The following is a 19,896-nucleotide window of genomic DNA, read 5'->3' as shown; positions in this document are numbered from 1 at the left end:
TAGCAGATTTGAGAGATGAAAGGCCAATTAGGGGGAAAGGTTGGAGAATCTGGGCTTGCAGAGGTTGAAAGAAGTCCTGAAAAATATATTCAAAACCAGATTGTTCTTTGAAACAGCAAATCAGACAAATCAGACATGAGGAGAACCTTCTTGAATCTAGAGTCTGGTTCAGATTTGAAATCTACTTTTTGAAAGGGTGATATGCTGAGTAATTCATCCCTTGTTGGAAGAGGCACAGATCTACTTGCACTTTATTCTGTTTTAAATTTGTTTCATTGGGTTGTTTATATTAATACTGACTAGCTAATTAATTTATTGCATCGTATGGGAGGCGCATTCCCAATCTTGTTGTACCCCTGTACAATGACAATAAAGATACATTGTATTGTATTGTATTGTATTGTATTGTATTGTATTGTATTGTATTGTATTGTAATATACAGTGATGTATTCTAGTGACAGCCGTTACATTCTGACTCCAAAACCCAGCTCCATCAACTTCCCAGGAATTGAATTTTGGAAACACAGTTCAACACAATGGCACTAACATACAGCTACATTAGTGTTTCTGACAGCATTGAACTTCTAGGCAATTATTCTATCTTGTCCAAAACCACCTCCAAATTTGTTTGTATTTCTATCTTTAATTAGTGGGGGTCCATGTCTTCATCCAGATGTACAAATTTGGAGAAATGTCAATAAGTTGTCAGAAACATTGTCAAAGTCTGCATCCCCAGACCCTCATGTTATAGCTGTTGCAGTTGTGTGTCCTCTGTTATTCTACTATGTCTCCTGTCCACTGTCCAGACTCTCAGTTTTTATTTTCCATATTAACCTGATACTTAAGGGTGGTTGGGACATTGATTGCACAATAGGTGCTAGATTAAAAATGCGACAAAGATTTTCCATGTTTTACTCACAATCAATGAAAACGTATAGTTCTGGTGGTGAAAGGGAAGCAGTGAAGGGAAAGGTTGATACCAGTGTATCAATATTTGCAATTCAACACAAATGTCTCCTCCATCATAATTTTCTCACCATAACATCCAACCATCTTCACAATTATTCAATCAGGTCATTTTGTACTGGATTTACAAACACCTGCTACATCAGTCTTCACACGGTTCTGCTTCCTCTCATAATGTTCCACCAGGCACACACAGGAACAAACATCAACTACTGCTGTAAGATTATCAACTCAGTGAAGTCATCCTCTCATCTGCCCAAAACAGCTAGCAGCTGTCCATAACCAAATACTGTCATCCAGCACATTCCATCTTCCAAGATTGCACATTGAATGATGCAATGAGAACTTAGTGCTGCCACAAAGATAGTGTGGGGAAAAGTCACAGTTTAAGGCTCCATCACAATTTCATACTGAGGCTTTGGCATCTATATAAAACCCCTCAGGCTTGTTGGCTCAAGGAATGCACATGAAAGAAAATGTGACATCACACTGAGGTACTCTGCATCCTGTAAGTAAAATGAACGACATGGCTTATACTGAGAATCTGGATATACAAATGTGGCATATTAAATATTTGCATTGTAACTATCATTAATTATATTTTTGGGAAAAAGGCCTGGTGTCAGTACTCTCCAGAAATGATTTATTAATCTCTCAAAAAAACTCTTGTTAAAACTGTATTTCCTCATTCTTTCCAAAGTTTGTAAATATTTAAATGAGGTATAAAAGTTAAAATGAGGCAGATTTCAGGCTCAATTTGCAGTGGGCAATTCTCAAGTCTGCCTTGGTATGTGTCTACATTTAAATTCAGCACTTCATAATTAATTTTGCTAGAGGCAAAGCCTGCATCCATTTTGTGGTGCAGGACTTCCAGTGATAGGGTATAACTGTGGAAATAGCAAACTCACAGTTCCTTTCCTTACTCCACATTCAATTCATTTTGATTGCTTGGGGTACATCTACTAACTTTTTTTATTGATTGCACATCACAGTAGTGATGGTTGAAACAATAAAAGGTCAGAATAATTAGGAGCCCCTTAAGATTTCAAGATCTAAGGAATAAAAGACCAGAATAATTAATGTCACAAATAACTAACAGATGCACAAATTCTCATCAGTATTCTTGATTAATTTCACTAGATTCTGGGCACTGGATATTTGTATTGTCCTAAGCCAAAGTGTAACCTCACTACAAGCACATCATTTGGCAATCTGTTGCATTTTTGGTGCAGATTTTGGACTGCAACATATTATTTTCATCAAACTAATAAGTAAAACAAACCATATTGCTGCATAGTAACAGTCTGAAGAAGGGCCTTGACCCGAAATGTCACCCATTCCTCTCCAGAGATGTTGCCTGGCCCGTTGTTATTCCAGCACTGTGTGTCCATCTTGCTGCATAGTAAAATAGATTAGCTATCTAAATTCATTTCAATACACCAGTTTGAAATTTTATCTAGGTAGCATCATAAGTCATCATTCTGGCAATTAAAGAACAACATTTGACCATTTTTTTTTCATGTATTTTCTAATACAAACTTTTAAAATAATACTGTGTGTGCATAAAACATCGAGTCCGTGCCAACTGACAAACCAATCCTATTACCACACTAATTTTCAATGTAACCCATTTCTATATTTGAATTTTAGATTCCCAGTATTAGCAGTGAGCATGCGATTAGATCTAAATATGCTGATTCAGTCCTCATGAATCATGATTGTGCTTGGATGAAACGTGGCTTGAAGAATTATTGTACCTCTGAAGTCCAAGTGGTTTTAACAAAATGCTTTTGAGAGTAGCATTCATGAAAAAAGGCCACAATTTTAAATTAGCTGTGGCTCAGTTAGGAACACTCCTAACCCTGAGTCAGAAGATTATGGGTTCAAAATGCATCGTGGAAACTTAAGCAAAAATATAGTCTGACATTGTGTGTCACACTGCCCGAGTGCCGTGAATGTGATAAGCTGATAAAGGCAGGCGAGGACTGCTCTCTCGTGGAACAAAAAATCCTGGGGCACTCTGTTGGGAAGTAAGTTATTGCCTTTATTCCTCAAACACCCCAGAGAAACAGATCAACTGCTCAATATCACTCAGCTGTTGGTATTAACAAATTGTTTGCCATGTTTCCTACATCATAACATTGACCAAATTTCAAACGTATTTCATTGACTGTAAAATGGTTTTAGAAATCCTGAAAGGGAACTGAAGGATTAAACTGTATCTTAATTTATTTCAAAATGTTATTGAAATCACTGTCACTTATTTTCAGAACCACTTGGTTGGCATGTGTAGTCTTTTTCTAATGACCAAAACTGCCCTCCTACTAACACTAAAAATTGTGGACAATGGTATTGTCATTTAAAGCAAACAATGGATTTTATTTTGCACAATAAATTAATTAATACATTGTTTTTTTGTACTGCCTATTATTCTAAGCAGCAGTAGCACTTTTCATCAATAAAGCATGCTGCTTGAGCTTTTTCTGTTGTGGCAGCTCCCAGGAGCGCCAACAGGGAAGAGGGCACCCAAGTATGGCTCAGCCTTAAGCAGACAGTGGAGTTTGTCTTTACATGTCTGAGTCAGTGGATTGTGCAATGTTAGGTTTCAATCGGAGAGAAATTTTAGATAGCACAAAGCTAGCACCACATGGTCCAAGAAGGGACAATCATGAAATGAATATGTAGCCCATGTTTTGTATCACTGTGTAAATTACAGAAACCCAGAAAATGGAGAAGATAATGTTTCCAGCGGATGCTTCCCTTATCCTAGTTGGTTGAGGCTGTGGATTTGTGTGTATAATGCTTTAACGTGTAATTGGGTTGGTGCAAAATAGATGCATTTGAGTATGACTTTCTTCAACATTTTAAAGTGTTAGATGCAAGAAAAATGTTCCCAATGTCCTAAGTCCAGAAGCAGGGGTCACAGTTTAAGGATAAGGGGTAGATCATTTAGGACTGAGATGAGGAAAAACTTTTTCATCAAGAGAGTTGTGAATCTGCGGAATTCTCTGTCACAGAAGGCAGTGGAGGCCAATTCACTGGATGTTTTCACAAGAGAGTTAGATTTAGCTCTTAGGTCTAACGGAATCAAGGGATATGGGAAAAAAGCAGGAACGGGGTTCTGATTTAGGATGATCAGCCATGATCATATTGAATGGTGGTGCTAGCTCGAAGGGCCGAATGGACTACTCCTGCACCTATTTTCTATGCTTCTATGTTTCTATGATGGACATGGGCAAGGATAGCAAAGATGCCACATTGCTAGTAAGCAAGGCTGAACACAGGACCCGCTTGAGAGAACACGATGAGAATTTTAATGAAGCAGCCAGCAGTGTTGAACGGTGCTTGTTGCTTTTCAGCCAAACAGTTTACCCCATCAGGATTGTGCATTCTGCAGTTGTGTCTTTCAGAGTCAAGAGTTATTGGTCTCCATGCCCTTCTGTACGTTCTTCTCTTGAAAACCAGCAGCTATCATTAACCATTCTGAGGTTTCTGGGGGTGGAGGAGGGGGCGGGAGCGTGGGTGGACATGGGCAAGGATAGCAAAGATGCCACATTGCCACAATGTTGGCAATTATCTCTGGAGGTCTGAAGCACAAGAGTCGTGAATGTTTTGCTGTATTCAGACAAGGCAAATGCATGGTCAAATGCTAACTGAATTCCTGGGTTTATTTATGGGCACTACACCTGGGATGGGCGCTAAATATTACCCATTTTATGAAAAATTAATTTAAAAACATTGTTTGAACAAATCCCAACGTAAAGACTAACGGTTGTTCAAAAAAGGGAGACTTTATTTTTATCTATGCGGTCTAGCAAAAAATAACAAATGTTTCTGAACTTATTGTCAATCACACATTTTATTCTTGATGCTCAAGCTATTGTTACAGATATATTCAATTCAGACAGTAAAATCTTAAGTATTAGCAGGAGGTGGTTTGCACATTTGTCATTATATTGAAATGCCTTCTCACCAATGAAGTGCTAACTATCATCCACTAAATATTTTATTTTTTTCAATATTTTCTCAAGTTGTTGAACATATTTTTCTTCCATCATATTCTGATATATTCGTAGGTGATCTATAAATTTCCAAACAATGCCAAAAATGCAAAGTATATCCCATAAACTATGTAAGTGTGTGGTGATTAGTAGAATTTAAATATCAATAATAGAGACTGGCATCCCTTTGAAAATCGCTGCTATCCAATGTTTAAATAACATATTCATATAGATTCCTCTTGTTTGACAAACTTCCAACTAATGTCAGTCTGGGAATTAATACATAATTTAGTGTTGGTTATATCTGAGCCCTTAGAAAGAGGGCTAGTTTGGGTAGATGCATAGTCTCTTGCCCAGAGTAGATGAATTAAGGATCAGATGACAGATGTTTCAGGTGAAGGGGAATAGATTAAATAGGAATCTGAGGGGTAACTTTTTCACACAAAGGGTGATGGGTGTATGGAATAAGCTGCCAGAGGAGGTAGTTGAGGCTGGGACTATCCCAACGTTTAAGAAACAGTTAGACAGGTACATGGATAAGACAGGTTTGGAGGGATATGGACCAAACACGGGCAGGTGGGACTAGTATAGCTGGGACATGTTGGCCGGTGTGGACAAGTTGGGCCGAAGGGCCTGTTTCGACACTGTATCAATCTACGACTCTAATGAGGAAGGCCAATTGTTTTCTATGCAAATTAATGCTGAGTTTTTCTTGCTATCCGACATAACAAAATCTTGGAATAGAAGAGTGTAGAGGTGCAGAAAAATATGGTAACATTGGAATACCAATCAATAATCCCTGCTTGAATTGTTCTGAATGAATGTAGGTAGGAGGGCACTTCTGAGCAGGAAAAGGAAGCGAGAACAATAGGTACATTTGATTGCATTCTTTAAAAGAAACTCCAGGATGAAATCAACATCAAACTATCACCACAGGAAAACACAAAAGGAAAATCAAGTCCTCAAAAGCACCTATGTAGCATCACATCCAAGAACAATTTTGGATTTTTCATGATTATATAAGCAACAGGGGGTTGATTTCCTGTCAGAAACTCAGTGGTAATGATAGGTACCTAACTATTATTCCCCCTTGTGTAAAGAAAGGAACTGCAGATGCTGGTTTAAACCGTAGATAGACACAAAATGCTGGATTAACTCAATGGGACAAGCAGCATCTCTGGAAAAAAAGGAATGGGTGACATTTCGAGTCGAAGAAGGGTCTCGGCCCAAAACGTCACCCATTCCTTCTCTCCAGTGATGTTGCCTGTCTCGCTGAGTTACTCCAGCATTTTGTGTCTATTATTCCTCCTCAGTAGATTATCACTCAGATTTATTGCATTGTCTCTTATTCCAATGATTACCTTTTAAGAGCGCAAAAGTGTCGAACCACTTCGAACCATGATTCCTTTTCTTCTAAAATCTGTATGCTTTTTAACTCAAGCTTGGAGTCATGAAAGCTTTCTTTGATTTTGATGATTTTCTTTTCAATTCTTTACAACTTGTAATGGCTTCAAAGAATCACAGAATTGTTACAACTCAGGAGGGCATTTGGAGCCTCAAAGCCAGGCTAGTTTGTTTAATTGCAACAGTTAGTCCTACTCCCTGATTCTGCCCCTGTACCACTGCAATGTTGTTTCCTTCAAACACCGAGCAAATTTCTATCAAACTTACTTCACCTTCATGTAGCAGGCTATTCCTGATCCTAACCATTTGTGTAAAAAGATTTTTATTCCTGGCCCTTCTGTTTCTTAGTCCAGACATACTAAATCTATAAAGAAGGAAAGAACTGCAGATGCTGGTATAAACCGTTGACACAAAATGCTGGAGTAACTCAGCGGGACAGGCAGCATCTCTGGAGAGAAAGAATGGGCGACGTTTCAGGTCGAGACCCTTCTTCAGACTGACCATTCGTCAATGACACTTCAGTAACTGAAAAATGATTATTTTTAATCAGTACGTTAAGACCAGATGTGACTTTGAACATTTTAATGAAATTATCTTTCAACTTTCCCTGCCCTAAGAAGCACAATTTCTATGTTTCCATTGTATTTATATGACTGAAGGCCCTATTCCCTAGAACTATTCTGGGAAATCTTTCTGCAATTCCTCTAACTGATTTTACATCTTTTTTTAACATACAGTGTCTGCGTGCTTATAGAAAACTTCAGGAAGATGCAGACGTGGGTACAATTACAAATTTTAAAAACATTTGGAAAGTTACGTGGATAGAAAAGGTTTAAAGAGATAGAGGCCAAATGCAGGCAAATGGGAGTAGCTCAGATGGACATCTAGGACTGCATGGATGAGTTGGGCTGAATGGCCTGCTTCTATGATGAATAATTGAGGCTCTTCTTATAGCTTTAATGCCAAATCTGAAATCAGAAAAGATACTGAAATTTGGAATTCCATGCTTTAAAATAATAATTATTGTGGTTTGTTCCCCTTAAAAAGCATTGAGCCTGATGCCTTCACAGATGGCAGCTGTTCTTTGAGATAGGCAGCTGCCATTGATTCACATGCTGACTCAAGGGAAAGTGTTTTAGAGAGGTCTGCCGGCTATGATGTACCAAAATTTTTTTTCCAGGGGGTGAATTTTTAAAGATAAAAGCAATGTTCTGAGGGCTCATTTTTATTCATACATAGAAACAGAAAACAATGGAAATACTTGGCAAGCTGACAGTAACTGTGAAGTGAGGGACAGAGGCATTGCTTCAGTTAACAAGAAATTCCAGCTTTTCTGTTTATCCTTCAGATTTTCAGCAACTGCAGCCTTTGAATGTTAGATTAACTCAAATTGATGACTGCAAATTTTGATTATTTGCAGTTTACTACTTTCTCTGCAACCTTCATGTTACAGAAATTTGCAATACGAACCATTTTCTAGGAATGCAACCACCCCCTTCCCTGCAAATGGGTGTTGCCCGTACCCCTTGTTTCATTGTAAGTTATTTAAAGAGGTCACATATTGTGGTATTTGATGAAATTATTGTCATTCAGTAATTAAAACGTGCCCAGAGGTTGATTGTGTTATTCCATGTACAAAGTACAATGGGGAAATAAAACCCATCCCAGGACACTGTAACACTAAGTACCAATTTCCCCGAGAACATGTTTTTAACAGGAAATGAGTGAAATACTTTTAAACAGTTGCATAGTACTTTTGATGTAAACATTTATGAAAGAATAAGTACAAATAGTCTTTTTTCTAAGCAAATTATTCTACTTGTAAATCCCAAGATCCCATGTTAATTCTGAGTCACAAATTCATAGTCATTACAGATTATCAAATACATGCTGGCAACAATTCAATCCTATACACTTGCTCTTTCCATATAGCCCATAAGATTATTTACCCTTTATTCTCTAGAAAAGAAGTATGTTGGATAATATCTGTGTGATTGGATTGACTGTTTTTGAAATATAGAAGGAGCACGATTGATAACTAATGACTATTCTCATACAATGAATATTTCTTGCATTAAAGCAAAAAAATAGGATTGGCTCACACTGTGCCTAAAAATGCATTGCTGTGCAAATGCAATAATAACTCAAAGAAAGATAAGGCAAACTGTTGCATGGTGGATTCATATGAAAAGTAACATCGATATCGGGTATCTAATTAGACACTTGCACATCCACGCTTTTATAAGTTTAAACTCCAATCAAACCATATTTTGTCTGAGTTTCATGTGCAGAATTGATCTAATTTGCTTTGCACATGCAGGTTTGCCTAAATAACAAATCTAACTACCTGTCAAAGTGCTATATAAATGTAAATTATTATTTGTCCCACTGTATGCTATTTCTGATGTAATCCTTGAGCCCCTTAATTGTTGGTTCAAGTAGATCTTTAGGGGAGTCCATTGTCTTAGCTATAAATTAACTGCTCAGCTTGAATTCTATCCACACAGATGTGGTTCAGTTTTTAGCCTGTGCTGAATTATCTAATCTTACTAGGAGTAGTAAGCAATCAGAATGTTAACGCTGGCCGCAGTGCTAGGAAAGGAAAAGATCCCCCAGGTTCTGATCTTTTGATCATTACCACATGACCATTGGTGCAGATTTGAGTGAGGGTGAAATAACCCTCAATGTTATCTTTTATAGCATTTAAATTAAAGAAGGACGACAATGAGTTCTTCCACTGGCACCAAAAGCCAATGGATTTTTATCTCAGAAATCAGCTTTAGAAGAGGGAAGAATATTGAGTAAATAAAGCATGTCCATAGACAGTTAATCATTATATATTTCTGAACTATCAAGGGCTTAATAAAGTCCTTTTCTTTCTGATGCATCCCTCACAATGTTTCCACGTTTCTTACCTTGCACTATCAAATGCATTTGTAAAGTCTTGGGATTATATTGGGTCTGGACTGAACAGGTGTATGGGCCATCATCAGTGACTTCAACCTTCTGAATCTGAAGACTATATTCTCGTTTAGTGTTTGACACGATTGAAACCCGCGGGTCCACGGACCATTTGTCGTTCCCCGCAAAGATGATGCTGGACCGGTTCAACCATGCTCCCTTCGAAGTACCATCTTCAAGATAGCATCTATAAATAATGAAAGAAATCAACATGTTTAATTTTCCATTAGTGTAAATTAATTCATTTTGTTTTCCTTTTTAACAAATCTCATGCCTAACATGAGTCGTCTCACATTTGAGAGCTGGAACTACATTGTCAGCTCATCTTCCCCAGGAACAATGTGGTAAGTTGCAGTGTAATGCTTCCTCCACTTCAACAGAATACTGTCTTAATCTTAATACAAGGCTTCACTGCTGTGACAAAGGCTAGCTCTTGTCAGTTATCGGTATTCTTTGTACAGTTTGGTTCATTGGAGACAAGAAAACTCAATTTTCCATCAAAGCTTTTTGCTAACATACATTAGTTTACTTTAGAGATACAGCACGGAAACAAACTCTTTGGCCCACCGAGTCCCAGGCATCCAGCGATCACCCCATACACCACCACTATCATACACACCAGGGACAACTTATAAGATTTACCGCCCTGCTTGTCTTTGAAGTGTGGGAGGAAACCGGAGCACCAAGGGAAAACCCACGTGGTCACAGGGAGAACGTATAAACTCCATACAGAGAGCACCCGTAGTTAAGAACGAACCCGGGTATCTGGTGCTGTAAGGCAGCAACTTTACTGCTGCCCCACTGTGCTGCCCTAAATACTCTGCAGTTCTTTAACTTATTTGTCTGATTTTAACTTGGAATTGGCGAAGTTTAATTTCAATTTTGGGGCTAATACAAATAAATCCATTGTGAATAAGCTGATATTGATAAAATTACCAATTATGTGAAAAACAAGCTTTTCCCATTTAGTGGCAGCAATTTTGTCCCATCAATTAGATGGGAAGTAAAAATAAATTGATAATAACAACAATACACCTCATGGCATCAAATTTATCTGTCTGATATACTGAGCATGCTCAGCCAACACAATTTGCCATATTCTTCTTCAGAAATGGGATGAAAACTAGGAAATCCTCATGATTTACGATGACCTTTAGGTTATCATTTACAATGTTACTTTCCAACACCTTTAACATTCTTTAATGTGAGCTTAGCCTATGATAGAACATAATGCATTTGAGCTTGTTTCCATATCATTAAAGTAGGGAAACAATAGAGAAAACAGTAATTAATTTTCTGCAGTCTGAATGTTTTGTCTAAAAATGCTAATGTTTCGCTAAGATTGTGATTTTGAATTTTAAGAATAAATGGAATAGATGATAAAATGCCATGCAGAATTTCAAATGACTGTTCATCTCCTGAAACCATGGAAAATTCTTACTTGGGAAGGCAGTCAGATAAGAATAGATAATCCAGAAAATATAGTTCATTAGTTTTGTGTGATTTATTTTTGTGTACAAAGAAAACTGGATGAGACGTTTCCTTAAAATGAAGTTTAATTGGATAAGGTGTAGGGTGGAAGAATGTGGAATAAATTGACCTAATGGAATACTTTCTTGTAACAGGATCCAGTCACCCAATTTCACAAAAGTTAATTAAAACAGACAGATAATCAGAGTTCACAAATACACAATTTCTGCAGGAATGCATTCTGTGGATGCTGTTTCAAGCAGGGGACACTGGGACTGTGAATCAGTCCATACAAGCCTTCTTGTGTTTATCTTAGAAAAAAGAAATAATCGTCCAAACATAAATGATGTTAAAATATATCCTAAAGCAATATATCTTTTTTTTTGTTCAATTTTATAAGGTGCTACCAAGAGCAAATGAATGAATTAATGCATTGTTAATTAGGTTTGGGGTATTGGATGAGGAAGAATGCTGGCTGGGATTCCAATAACATTTATCACTCTTTGAGTTCTTATGTGAGAATACTTTATTCCTCTCTGCAAGGCGAGGAGATCTCAGTCTGAGATTTGAAGCAATGCAGCTCCTCATCAGCACGACATAAAGTGTTGTATTCTGTGGCATTTCTGTTTCTATAGGCTCCTGCTGAAGTCCTACAGGAACCTGTTGAATAATGGTACCAAGAAATTCAGCTGTATACTTAATTTCTCCAGCAATATTCAACTGAAAAATGATTCTTTTTCTGGTAGGAAAGATGATTCATCTCAAAGTTTTCCTCGACTCTGCCCTACTCAAGAGGTTGATCAGTCTGGTTATCTCCCACCTCCCCAACGAATGCATCAAATATTTCTCCCTCCTCACCTCAAACCAAGGCGCTAATTGGTCTTGATTCTTCCCAACACCATTTGCCAATATAGAGTATTGATTGGTTTGAACTTACCCATTTTCAGACCCAAGGCACCAATTTGTTCAATTCTCCAACATCCCCCTCCCTCACCTACTTAGTTTATCTGTCATTGATCAATTAAGATGATCTGTCATTGATCAATTAAGATCATCCCAACCCCAATAACATAAAGCCGCAGATAGGTCAACGACAGCCAGTTCTCACTTTAACCCTTTGAATCCCCTCCCTTGATCCCCAGGAACATTTTTGTTAAATTATTGCAGTGGGTAGAACTGTATTGAAATGATAATTAGTGCCTGCCTCAGGCACCCAGCAATGAAATGGCACCCAGCAATGAAAGTACATTTTTGGCCCTTAACCATCCCTTCCTGGTTATTAACCCAAGAGGTCCTTGGGGGTGGTATGTGGACAGAAATTCACCCACTTGGATCAGCTATGACATTGTGCAACATTACCATGGAGTCATGACTGAAACAGGTATATCGACTAGGATAGGGGCTTGGTTGGAACTGGCAGGAATTTCTGTCCTATTCTGCTGCATCTCCTTAAAAGGGAGATTGGTCCAAGCCTAACATAATTTTGGTGAGGATTGGTATGGACACCTCACTCCATTCCTTACATTCCTTCCAAGGTCAGTCAGTTTCTCATCTCAACCCTCAAACTTGCTTGAAATTTTAAAGATCTCTTTTTACGGATCACCGCAGTGACCTTAGAAACTGAAGTTGACTCTGAGGATATTCTTAGAACACAGTACAGTCTTTGGCCCCCTATATTGGTGCCGAACATGATACCAAGATGAACAAACCTCATCTGCCTGCACATGATCCATATCCTTCAATTCAGTCCCTGGATTTCCAGTGCTTGGATATTCAAACCATTTTGGATCTTGAACATGCCCACATTTCTGATTCACTGCACATTAAACAGAAGTTTTCACTTTTGAAACCGTATAAAACTGGTCACATTAGGGAGGTTGTAAAAATGTTGGTTAATAGAGATGGTAAATATATTTCTCATGGCATGAAATCCCCCAAAGAACCAAGCCACCAGGGCAGGGCTTGTTAGAACATTTTACTTATAGATTTTGTTTTGCAGATGTGTAAGTAAGTCCACAGTTGGTATTGCCATCATGTGTGTGTTCAGACAATCATGCATCAGTTTGATGACTTACAAAGTGCTTTGTTGCTAAAGCAATAATTTACTGAACCAATGCTTCTGATGGACAGCCTCACATACCTGGAGTTGCTCTTAGTGCACATTGTCTTAGCCTTTAACTGCGATGTTCAATAAACAATGCTCATGCTCAAAGTGTTAATAAATGTCACTGGCAAGGAAAACTCATTTAGGTGCAAAGTTCAAAAATAAACTGATAGAGTTCTTTGACACATTGAATCTGATTTTTTAGAAATCTTGATGGCAAAACTGCCAGTAATCGCCTTCATTGCAGTGCAAAATTAGCATCCACCTCTGATTTTACACATCCTTGGTTAAGTACAAAAAATGTGGAAATTGCTGTCAGTGATATTTTGCTTTTTCACGCAATGCATTGCTCTAGTCATCACAGCCAGCTTTCATCTTGAGATCACTAAAATTAAGAGCATTTTGACATTTTATCCACTATTCTCAATGAAAACATCGTTGCCAAGGTTTTAACATTGCAAATTGAGATACAACTAAGTTTTTAATGGTGTGCAAGCAATCATTATTACCAATACTTTCTGACTGGAAATCATTTTTTCTGTGCAGTTGAACTCACTCAGGATAATTCTTTCAAAATTCTGATTAAGTTAGATTGCTATTTGTGTCCCAATCTTTATTTTGTTCTAGGTAAAATGTCTAAAAATAAACTAAAAAGTAGAGCCTTTCGGCTCCTGTTTTTTAACTGAGAACTCTAAAAATACAGGCCGTTTTTTTCCTTCACATCAGTGCCAAGTGTTGTCACCTCACCAATGATGCCGACAAATGATGGCTGCCACAATTCAGACATTGGAAGTAACGATCACAGTGAAGTTAGTAAAACACTTCCCTGGAGCATTATTTGTGCTCCCCAAGATCCAACCACAAAGAAATCCGGTAGTAATTTTATCTTCGAGAAAACATATGAGTATAATGCACCAAAAGAATAAATAAATTAAAATTACATACATTAAAATTGATGAAACGTTTATCAATGTATTAACTCATTCTAAGTAAACAATGTCATTTGTAAAATAATTTTTCAATGACTGAATGAAGGAGCTTAACCCTGAAATTTCATGCTCGTTTTAAACAAATACTGGAGGTCAATGTAATTTTATGTGTGTGCCATGTGTCATTATGCAGACCGTGAATTATACACACACATACTTTGACATATTCAATTACAGGATGCAATTTATTTCTGATTTTTTAGGAGAACTGCAGTCCATCAAAGAGAGCACGGATTATATACTGAGCAGCTACAAGTGCTATAAACCATGCATATCACTATTGATAACCACTAAAATTTCAAATCATTAAAATCTTGCAGTTAACTAAAAAACACAATTCAAAAGTTAGCATATTCCACTACAGGATTCTGTTTTTTTAAAATCTTGTAAGCACATTTGGCCAAGTATCTTTTCAAAAGTGCATCACAAACCTACATGGACTGTGATGAAAAAGCCACAGGCCCTAGTTAATAACTGCAGCTGTACCTGTGTAGGAATTTTTATTTCTATTTAATTTGTAAGAATGAGTAGCCCTCAAATAAAAGACATTCAGATTGTGATAAAAGATATATCCCACAAGATTGAACTACCTTTGTCTCTCTTTCAAATATTTACTGATATGCGATGTACTTCCTACATTTAGATTATTTTAGTTTTCTTGCATTATCAAGATCCAGGAGAATTGTCCAGGCCATTTTGTCTGCCCACTTCTCATCACTTTGTATTGCTTTTGAATCCAAAACTTTATCGATCTTGTTCTGAACCCAGATCCCTTAATTCTGGAATTAGAAGGCAGAATAAAGTGTCTTTCAGCATCTATCTTATCTGTGAAATTTATATGATTCAATGATGTTTATTCTGCTTCTTAACCCTAGGGAAACCATTCTATTCCATTTTATATGACAATTTTCTCATCTCAGGACCTTACACTGCATTTATATGATTCAATGTTGTTTATTCTGCTTCTTAACCCTAGGTCTTGCAACTGAGCACACAGGAGGTACAACGCGCTCTGCAAAGGGTCAACCCACGCAAGGCTGCAGGACCGGATGGAGTTCAAGGAAGGGTACTGGAGGACTGTGCTGAACAGCTGGCTGAGGTAGTCACCAGGATCTTTAACCTGTCATTATCTCTGGCTATGGTCCCCATGTGCCTGAAGTCGGCTATCATAGTTCCGGTGCCGAAAAAAACCAAGATCTCCAACCTGAACGACTACCGCCCGGTTGCCCTAACGCCGATAGTCATGAAGTGCTTTGAGAGGCTGGTCCTCTCACACATCAAATCCAGCATCCCTGACTCACTGGACCCACATCAATTTGCATACAGGGCAAATAGATCCACAGAGGACGCCATCTCTCTGGCTCTTCACACTGTCCTGACTCACCTAGAGAGACAGGGCACGTACGTGAGGATGCTATTCATAGACTATAGCTCCGCCTTCAACACGGTCATCCCCACCAAGCTCATCACCAAACTCCACCAGCCATGCCTCAGCTCGTCATTATGTGACTGGATCCTGGACTTCCTGCTGGAACGACCGCAGGCAGTGAGAATGGGCACGCACCTGTCCTCCACTATCACCCTGAGTACCGGCACACCACAGGGCTGTGTTCTGAGCCCCATGCTCTACTCCCTCTTCACACACGACTGTGTTCCTGCATTCGACACCAACACCATTGTCAAGTTTGCAGACGACACAACGGTGATCGGGCTTATCACCAACGGGGATGAAACAAACTATAGAGCGGAGGTGCAGAACCTGGCGGACTGGTGCTCGGATAACAACCTGTCCCTAAATACCGCCAAGACCAAGGAGCTGATCATCAACTTCCGTAGGTCACATAACGGGGAATATGCCCCGATCTCTATCAACGGGGACAGTGTGGAGAGAGTGTCCAGCTTCAAGTTTCTGGGCACTCACATTTCGGAGGACCTAACATGGTCCAATGACACTGCTGCACTGGTCAAGAAGGCACAACAAAGACTGTTCTACTTAAGAACACTGAAAAAGTCTGGTCTACCCCAACAGCTGCTGACGACCTTCTACCGCTGCACCATAGAGAGCATCCTAACGCATGGCATCCCTGTGTGGTACCTCAGCTGCACGGAGGCAGAAAGGAAAGCTCTACAGCGGGTAGTCCATAGAGCTCAGAGGGCCATCGGAACACAGCTACCAGACTTGGAGGGCATCTACAACACACGATGCCTCAGAAAAGCCACCAGCATCCACAAAGACTCTTCACACCCCTGCAACAGTCTGTTCGAACTCCTTCCATCGGGCAGACGATACAAGGCCTTCTACGCCCGCACCTCCAGACTCAGGAACAGCTTCATCCCCAGGGCCATAGCTGCTATGAACCGGTCCTGCTGAGCCGGATGGCCACAACGCATAGATCAACTTGCACTTTACCCTGTCTAAAAACTGTTACAATTGTTTCGTTTCGTTGGGTTGCTGTTAATTACTTAAATTATTGCATCGTATGGGAGGTGCATTCCCAATCTCGTTGTACCCCTGGGTACAATGACAATAAAGATATATTGTATTGTATTGTATTGTATTGCATCACTCCAAAAGCATGGATATCCTTCTTCAGATATAGGGAACAAAACTTCACACGGTACTCCAGATATGGTTTCACCAAAACTGTCAATAAAATGCTCCCAAATTCATGTGCCCTTGGTGTAACATTTTGTTTGACAATTCACCAAATAGGTTTTTTTGTTTTAAGAAGCTCACCTTATCCAGATTGTCCTGAGCCGATTAACAATATAATTTTTGGGGGGTTTCTTCCTTTTTTCTGGTTCATTCTGCAATGTACCAAACTTGGAAAGAAGTGTAGGAAAATAACTGCAGATGCTGGTACAAATCAAAGGTATCACAAAATGCTGGAACAACTCAGTGGGTCAGGCAGCATCACTGGAGAGAAGGAATGGGTGACATTTCAGGTCGAGACATGGAGATGTGGAGTCTGAAGAAGGGTCTCGACCTGAAACGTCGCCCATTCCTTCTCTCCAGAGATGCTGCCTGACCCACTGAGTTACTCCAGCATTTTGTGATACCTAAATTTGGAACGAACATCACGAAGTGTTGGAGGAACTCAGGAAGTCAGGCAGCATCTGGGGAGGGAATAAACAGGTGATGTTTTTGATCTGAAGGTCCTGACCCGAAACATTGCGTGCCTGTTCCCTCCCCAGATGCTGCCTGACCCATTGAGTCACTCCAGCACTTGAGTGTTTTTGTTCAAAATTCTCGGAGCAGCAGTTTCTTGTGTCACTGGAAAGAAAACCATTTCCCTTCTCAGGCTGGAGTTAAAATAGCAGTCAAGCCAAAAGTCATTATCAAGACCCATCAGCTGGATATACTGAAGGACCTGCCCATTTTGGGTGTGTCTCCTTGTCTCCTCCTTAATGTAAAGGGTCCTATACAGCTGGACTCTTAACGGCATTGAGAAAAACTGAGGGATCTTGGGGCCCAAATCCATAGCTCCCTGAAAGTAACAACACAAGTAAATTTAGATAGAGTGGTAAAAAAAGCAGAGGGTGTGTTTGTCTTCATTTGGTGCAGTGTGTAAGAAAACAATGTTGCAGCTTGATAAAACTTTTATAGGGCCGTATTTAGTAAACGTCTGTAGTTCTGTTCCCCCATCACAGGAAGGATCTGGAGGCTTTGGGGAGAGTGCAAACGAGGTTTACTAAAATGCTGCCTGGATTAAAGGGTATTATGGCTAAGAGGAGATTGGACAGTGGAGGTTGAGGGATAAGAAACACATACATTTGGAAAGACAGGGGTTGATTAGGGATAGCGTGGTTTTGTGCATGGAAGATTGTATCTCATGAATTTGATTGCATTTTCTGAAGAAGTAACCAAGGTGTTGATGAGGGCAAGGCTATTTAAATGGGCTGAGGCCTTTGATTAGATTCTGCATGGTAGGCTGCTCTGAACGGGTAGATCGCATGGGATCCAGTGTGAGCTAGCTAACTGAATATAGAATTGGCTTCACAGAAGGAACCACAGGGCAATGGTAGAAGGTTGTTTTTCAGACTAAAGCCTATGACTAGTGGCATGCCTCACGGATCAATACTGGGGCTATTGCTGTTTGTAGTTTATATCAACGATTTGTATGACAATGTACAAGGCATGATTAGTAAGTCTACAGAAAGCTGTTTTCATAGACAGTGAAGATGGTTATCAAGAATTACAACATGATCTTAATCAGCTGGTAAAGTGTGCTGAGGAATGGCTAAAGGAGTTTAATTTGGATACGTTTGGTATTGCATTTTGGGAAGTCAAACCGGGGCAGGACCTTCACCATGAATGGAATGACCCTGGAGAGGATTTCAGCTTCGGAGGAACTAAGATTACAAGTACATAGTTCCCGGAAAGTAGAATCGCAGGGAGAAAATGGCATCTGGCACACTGGCCTTCATCAGTCAGAGAATTGAGTACAGAAATTGGGATTTTATGTTATAGCTGTACAAGATGTTGGTAAAGCTGCACTTGGAGTACTATGTTCCATTTTGGTTACCCTGCTTTGGCAAGATGCCACTCAGTTGGAAAGAGTGCAGAGAAAATTTACGACAATGTTGCCAGGACTTGAGGGCTGTAGGGAAAGATTGAGCAGGTTAAATTATCCAAGTGGAATATAAGGTTTTGTTCTTCCAGTTTGCGTATATCCTCACTCTGGCAATGGCGTAGGCTCAGGTCAGAAAGTTCAGTATGGGAATGAGAAGGGGAGTTAAAATGGTTAGCAACCAGGAGATCCAGCAGGCCTTGGCGGTTTGAGTGTAAATGCTTGGCAAAATGTTTATGTTAGGTCTCGCTGACGTAAAGGAGGCCCCAATCAGGAGCACTTAATGCAGTAACCGAGGTTAGAGGAGGTACACATGAACCTCTGTCTCACCTGGAAGGACTACTGGGATCCATGGATGGATGTGATGGAGGAGGTATCAGGACAGGTGTTACATCTCCTGCAGTTGCAGGGGTAAGGCACCTGGGGAGGGGGTGGTTTGGGTGGGAAGGGAAGCTGATGTTGGGTTTGCTATACTTCATAATGAATTTGAAGGATATTTTTGAGATAATACCTTGAAGTGTCTGCTGCAGATAGTCCAGGTCTCAAATGCATAAAGAAGAGCAGGGATCACTGCTACCAGTAGACTATGCATTTTGTGCCAGATCTGAAACCATGATCTTGTAAACTCCTTTTCTTCAATTGCCAAAAGGCTGAGAGTGAATGTGGTATATGAAATAAGAGTAAGGCAAACAATAGTATAAGAAAATAACTGCAGATGCTGGTACAAATCGATTTATTCGCAAAATGCTGGAGTAACTCAGCAGGTCATGCAGCTTCTCGGGAGAGAAGGAATGGGTGACGTTTCGGGTCGAGACCCTTCTTCAGACTCTTCTGAAGAAGGGTCTCGACCCGAAACGTCACCCATTCCTTCTCTCCCGAGATGCTGCCTGACCTGCTGAGTTACTCCAGCATTTTGCGAATAAGGCAAACAATAGTTCAATATTGCATGTAACTGAGATAATTTGCCATAAATTGTGAATTTGCTGATTTTGATCGAGAGTTGGTAATGCAGAGAACTGAATTTGATGAAGTAAAAGCACAAGATATTGTGGGTCTAGAATCAGTGAAAAAAATGAACACCAGGCCAGGACTGAATACTTGAAACCATCAACAGATAAAATTGCTGGCATTAAATGAGATGAACAGACCCAAAACAATACTATTATTCTGATGGCAGCTACATTTACAAGCACATTGTCCTACTGAAGGAAAACAACATCTGTGAAAACAGTGTTGAATTCAATGGAAAGATGAACAACAATCCTTAAGATCTGAAGTGTACATTTGTTTTCTGGCACACTCATTTGACCATCAAGCCATGATTGGAATTGAACATGTGATTCAAGGTGCTAGTTGATACAAGTAAGGTACTGTTATCAATATGATGAAAAACAAACTGTTAATAACCAGTTGGTCTACTCTACCTCAG

The 19,896-nt window shown here is 39.4% G+C and overlaps 1 protein-coding gene across 1 annotated transcript in view; it reads right to left on the bottom strand.

Moving 5' to 3' along the window:
* The window catches only part of negr1 (neuronal growth regulator 1), a 379,243-nt gene that overhangs the window by 159,525 nt on the left and 199,822 nt on the right, over positions 1-19,896 (bottom strand). The window contains exon 2 of the mRNA XM_078407348.1: positions 9,288-9,520. Within this exon, the coding sequence (XP_078263474.1) occupies positions 9,288-9,520 (233 nt within the window). The remainder of the gene's footprint in view (positions 1-9,287; positions 9,521-19,896) is intronic.

The sequence above is a fragment of the Rhinoraja longicauda genome, chromosome 11 (genome assembly GCF_053455715.1).
Source record: "Rhinoraja longicauda isolate Sanriku21f chromosome 11, sRhiLon1.1, whole genome shotgun sequence".
Classification (NCBI taxonomy): domain Eukaryota; kingdom Metazoa; phylum Chordata; class Chondrichthyes; order Rajiformes; family Arhynchobatidae; genus Rhinoraja; species Rhinoraja longicauda.
This window is presented reverse-complemented; position numbering and strand designations above follow the sequence as displayed.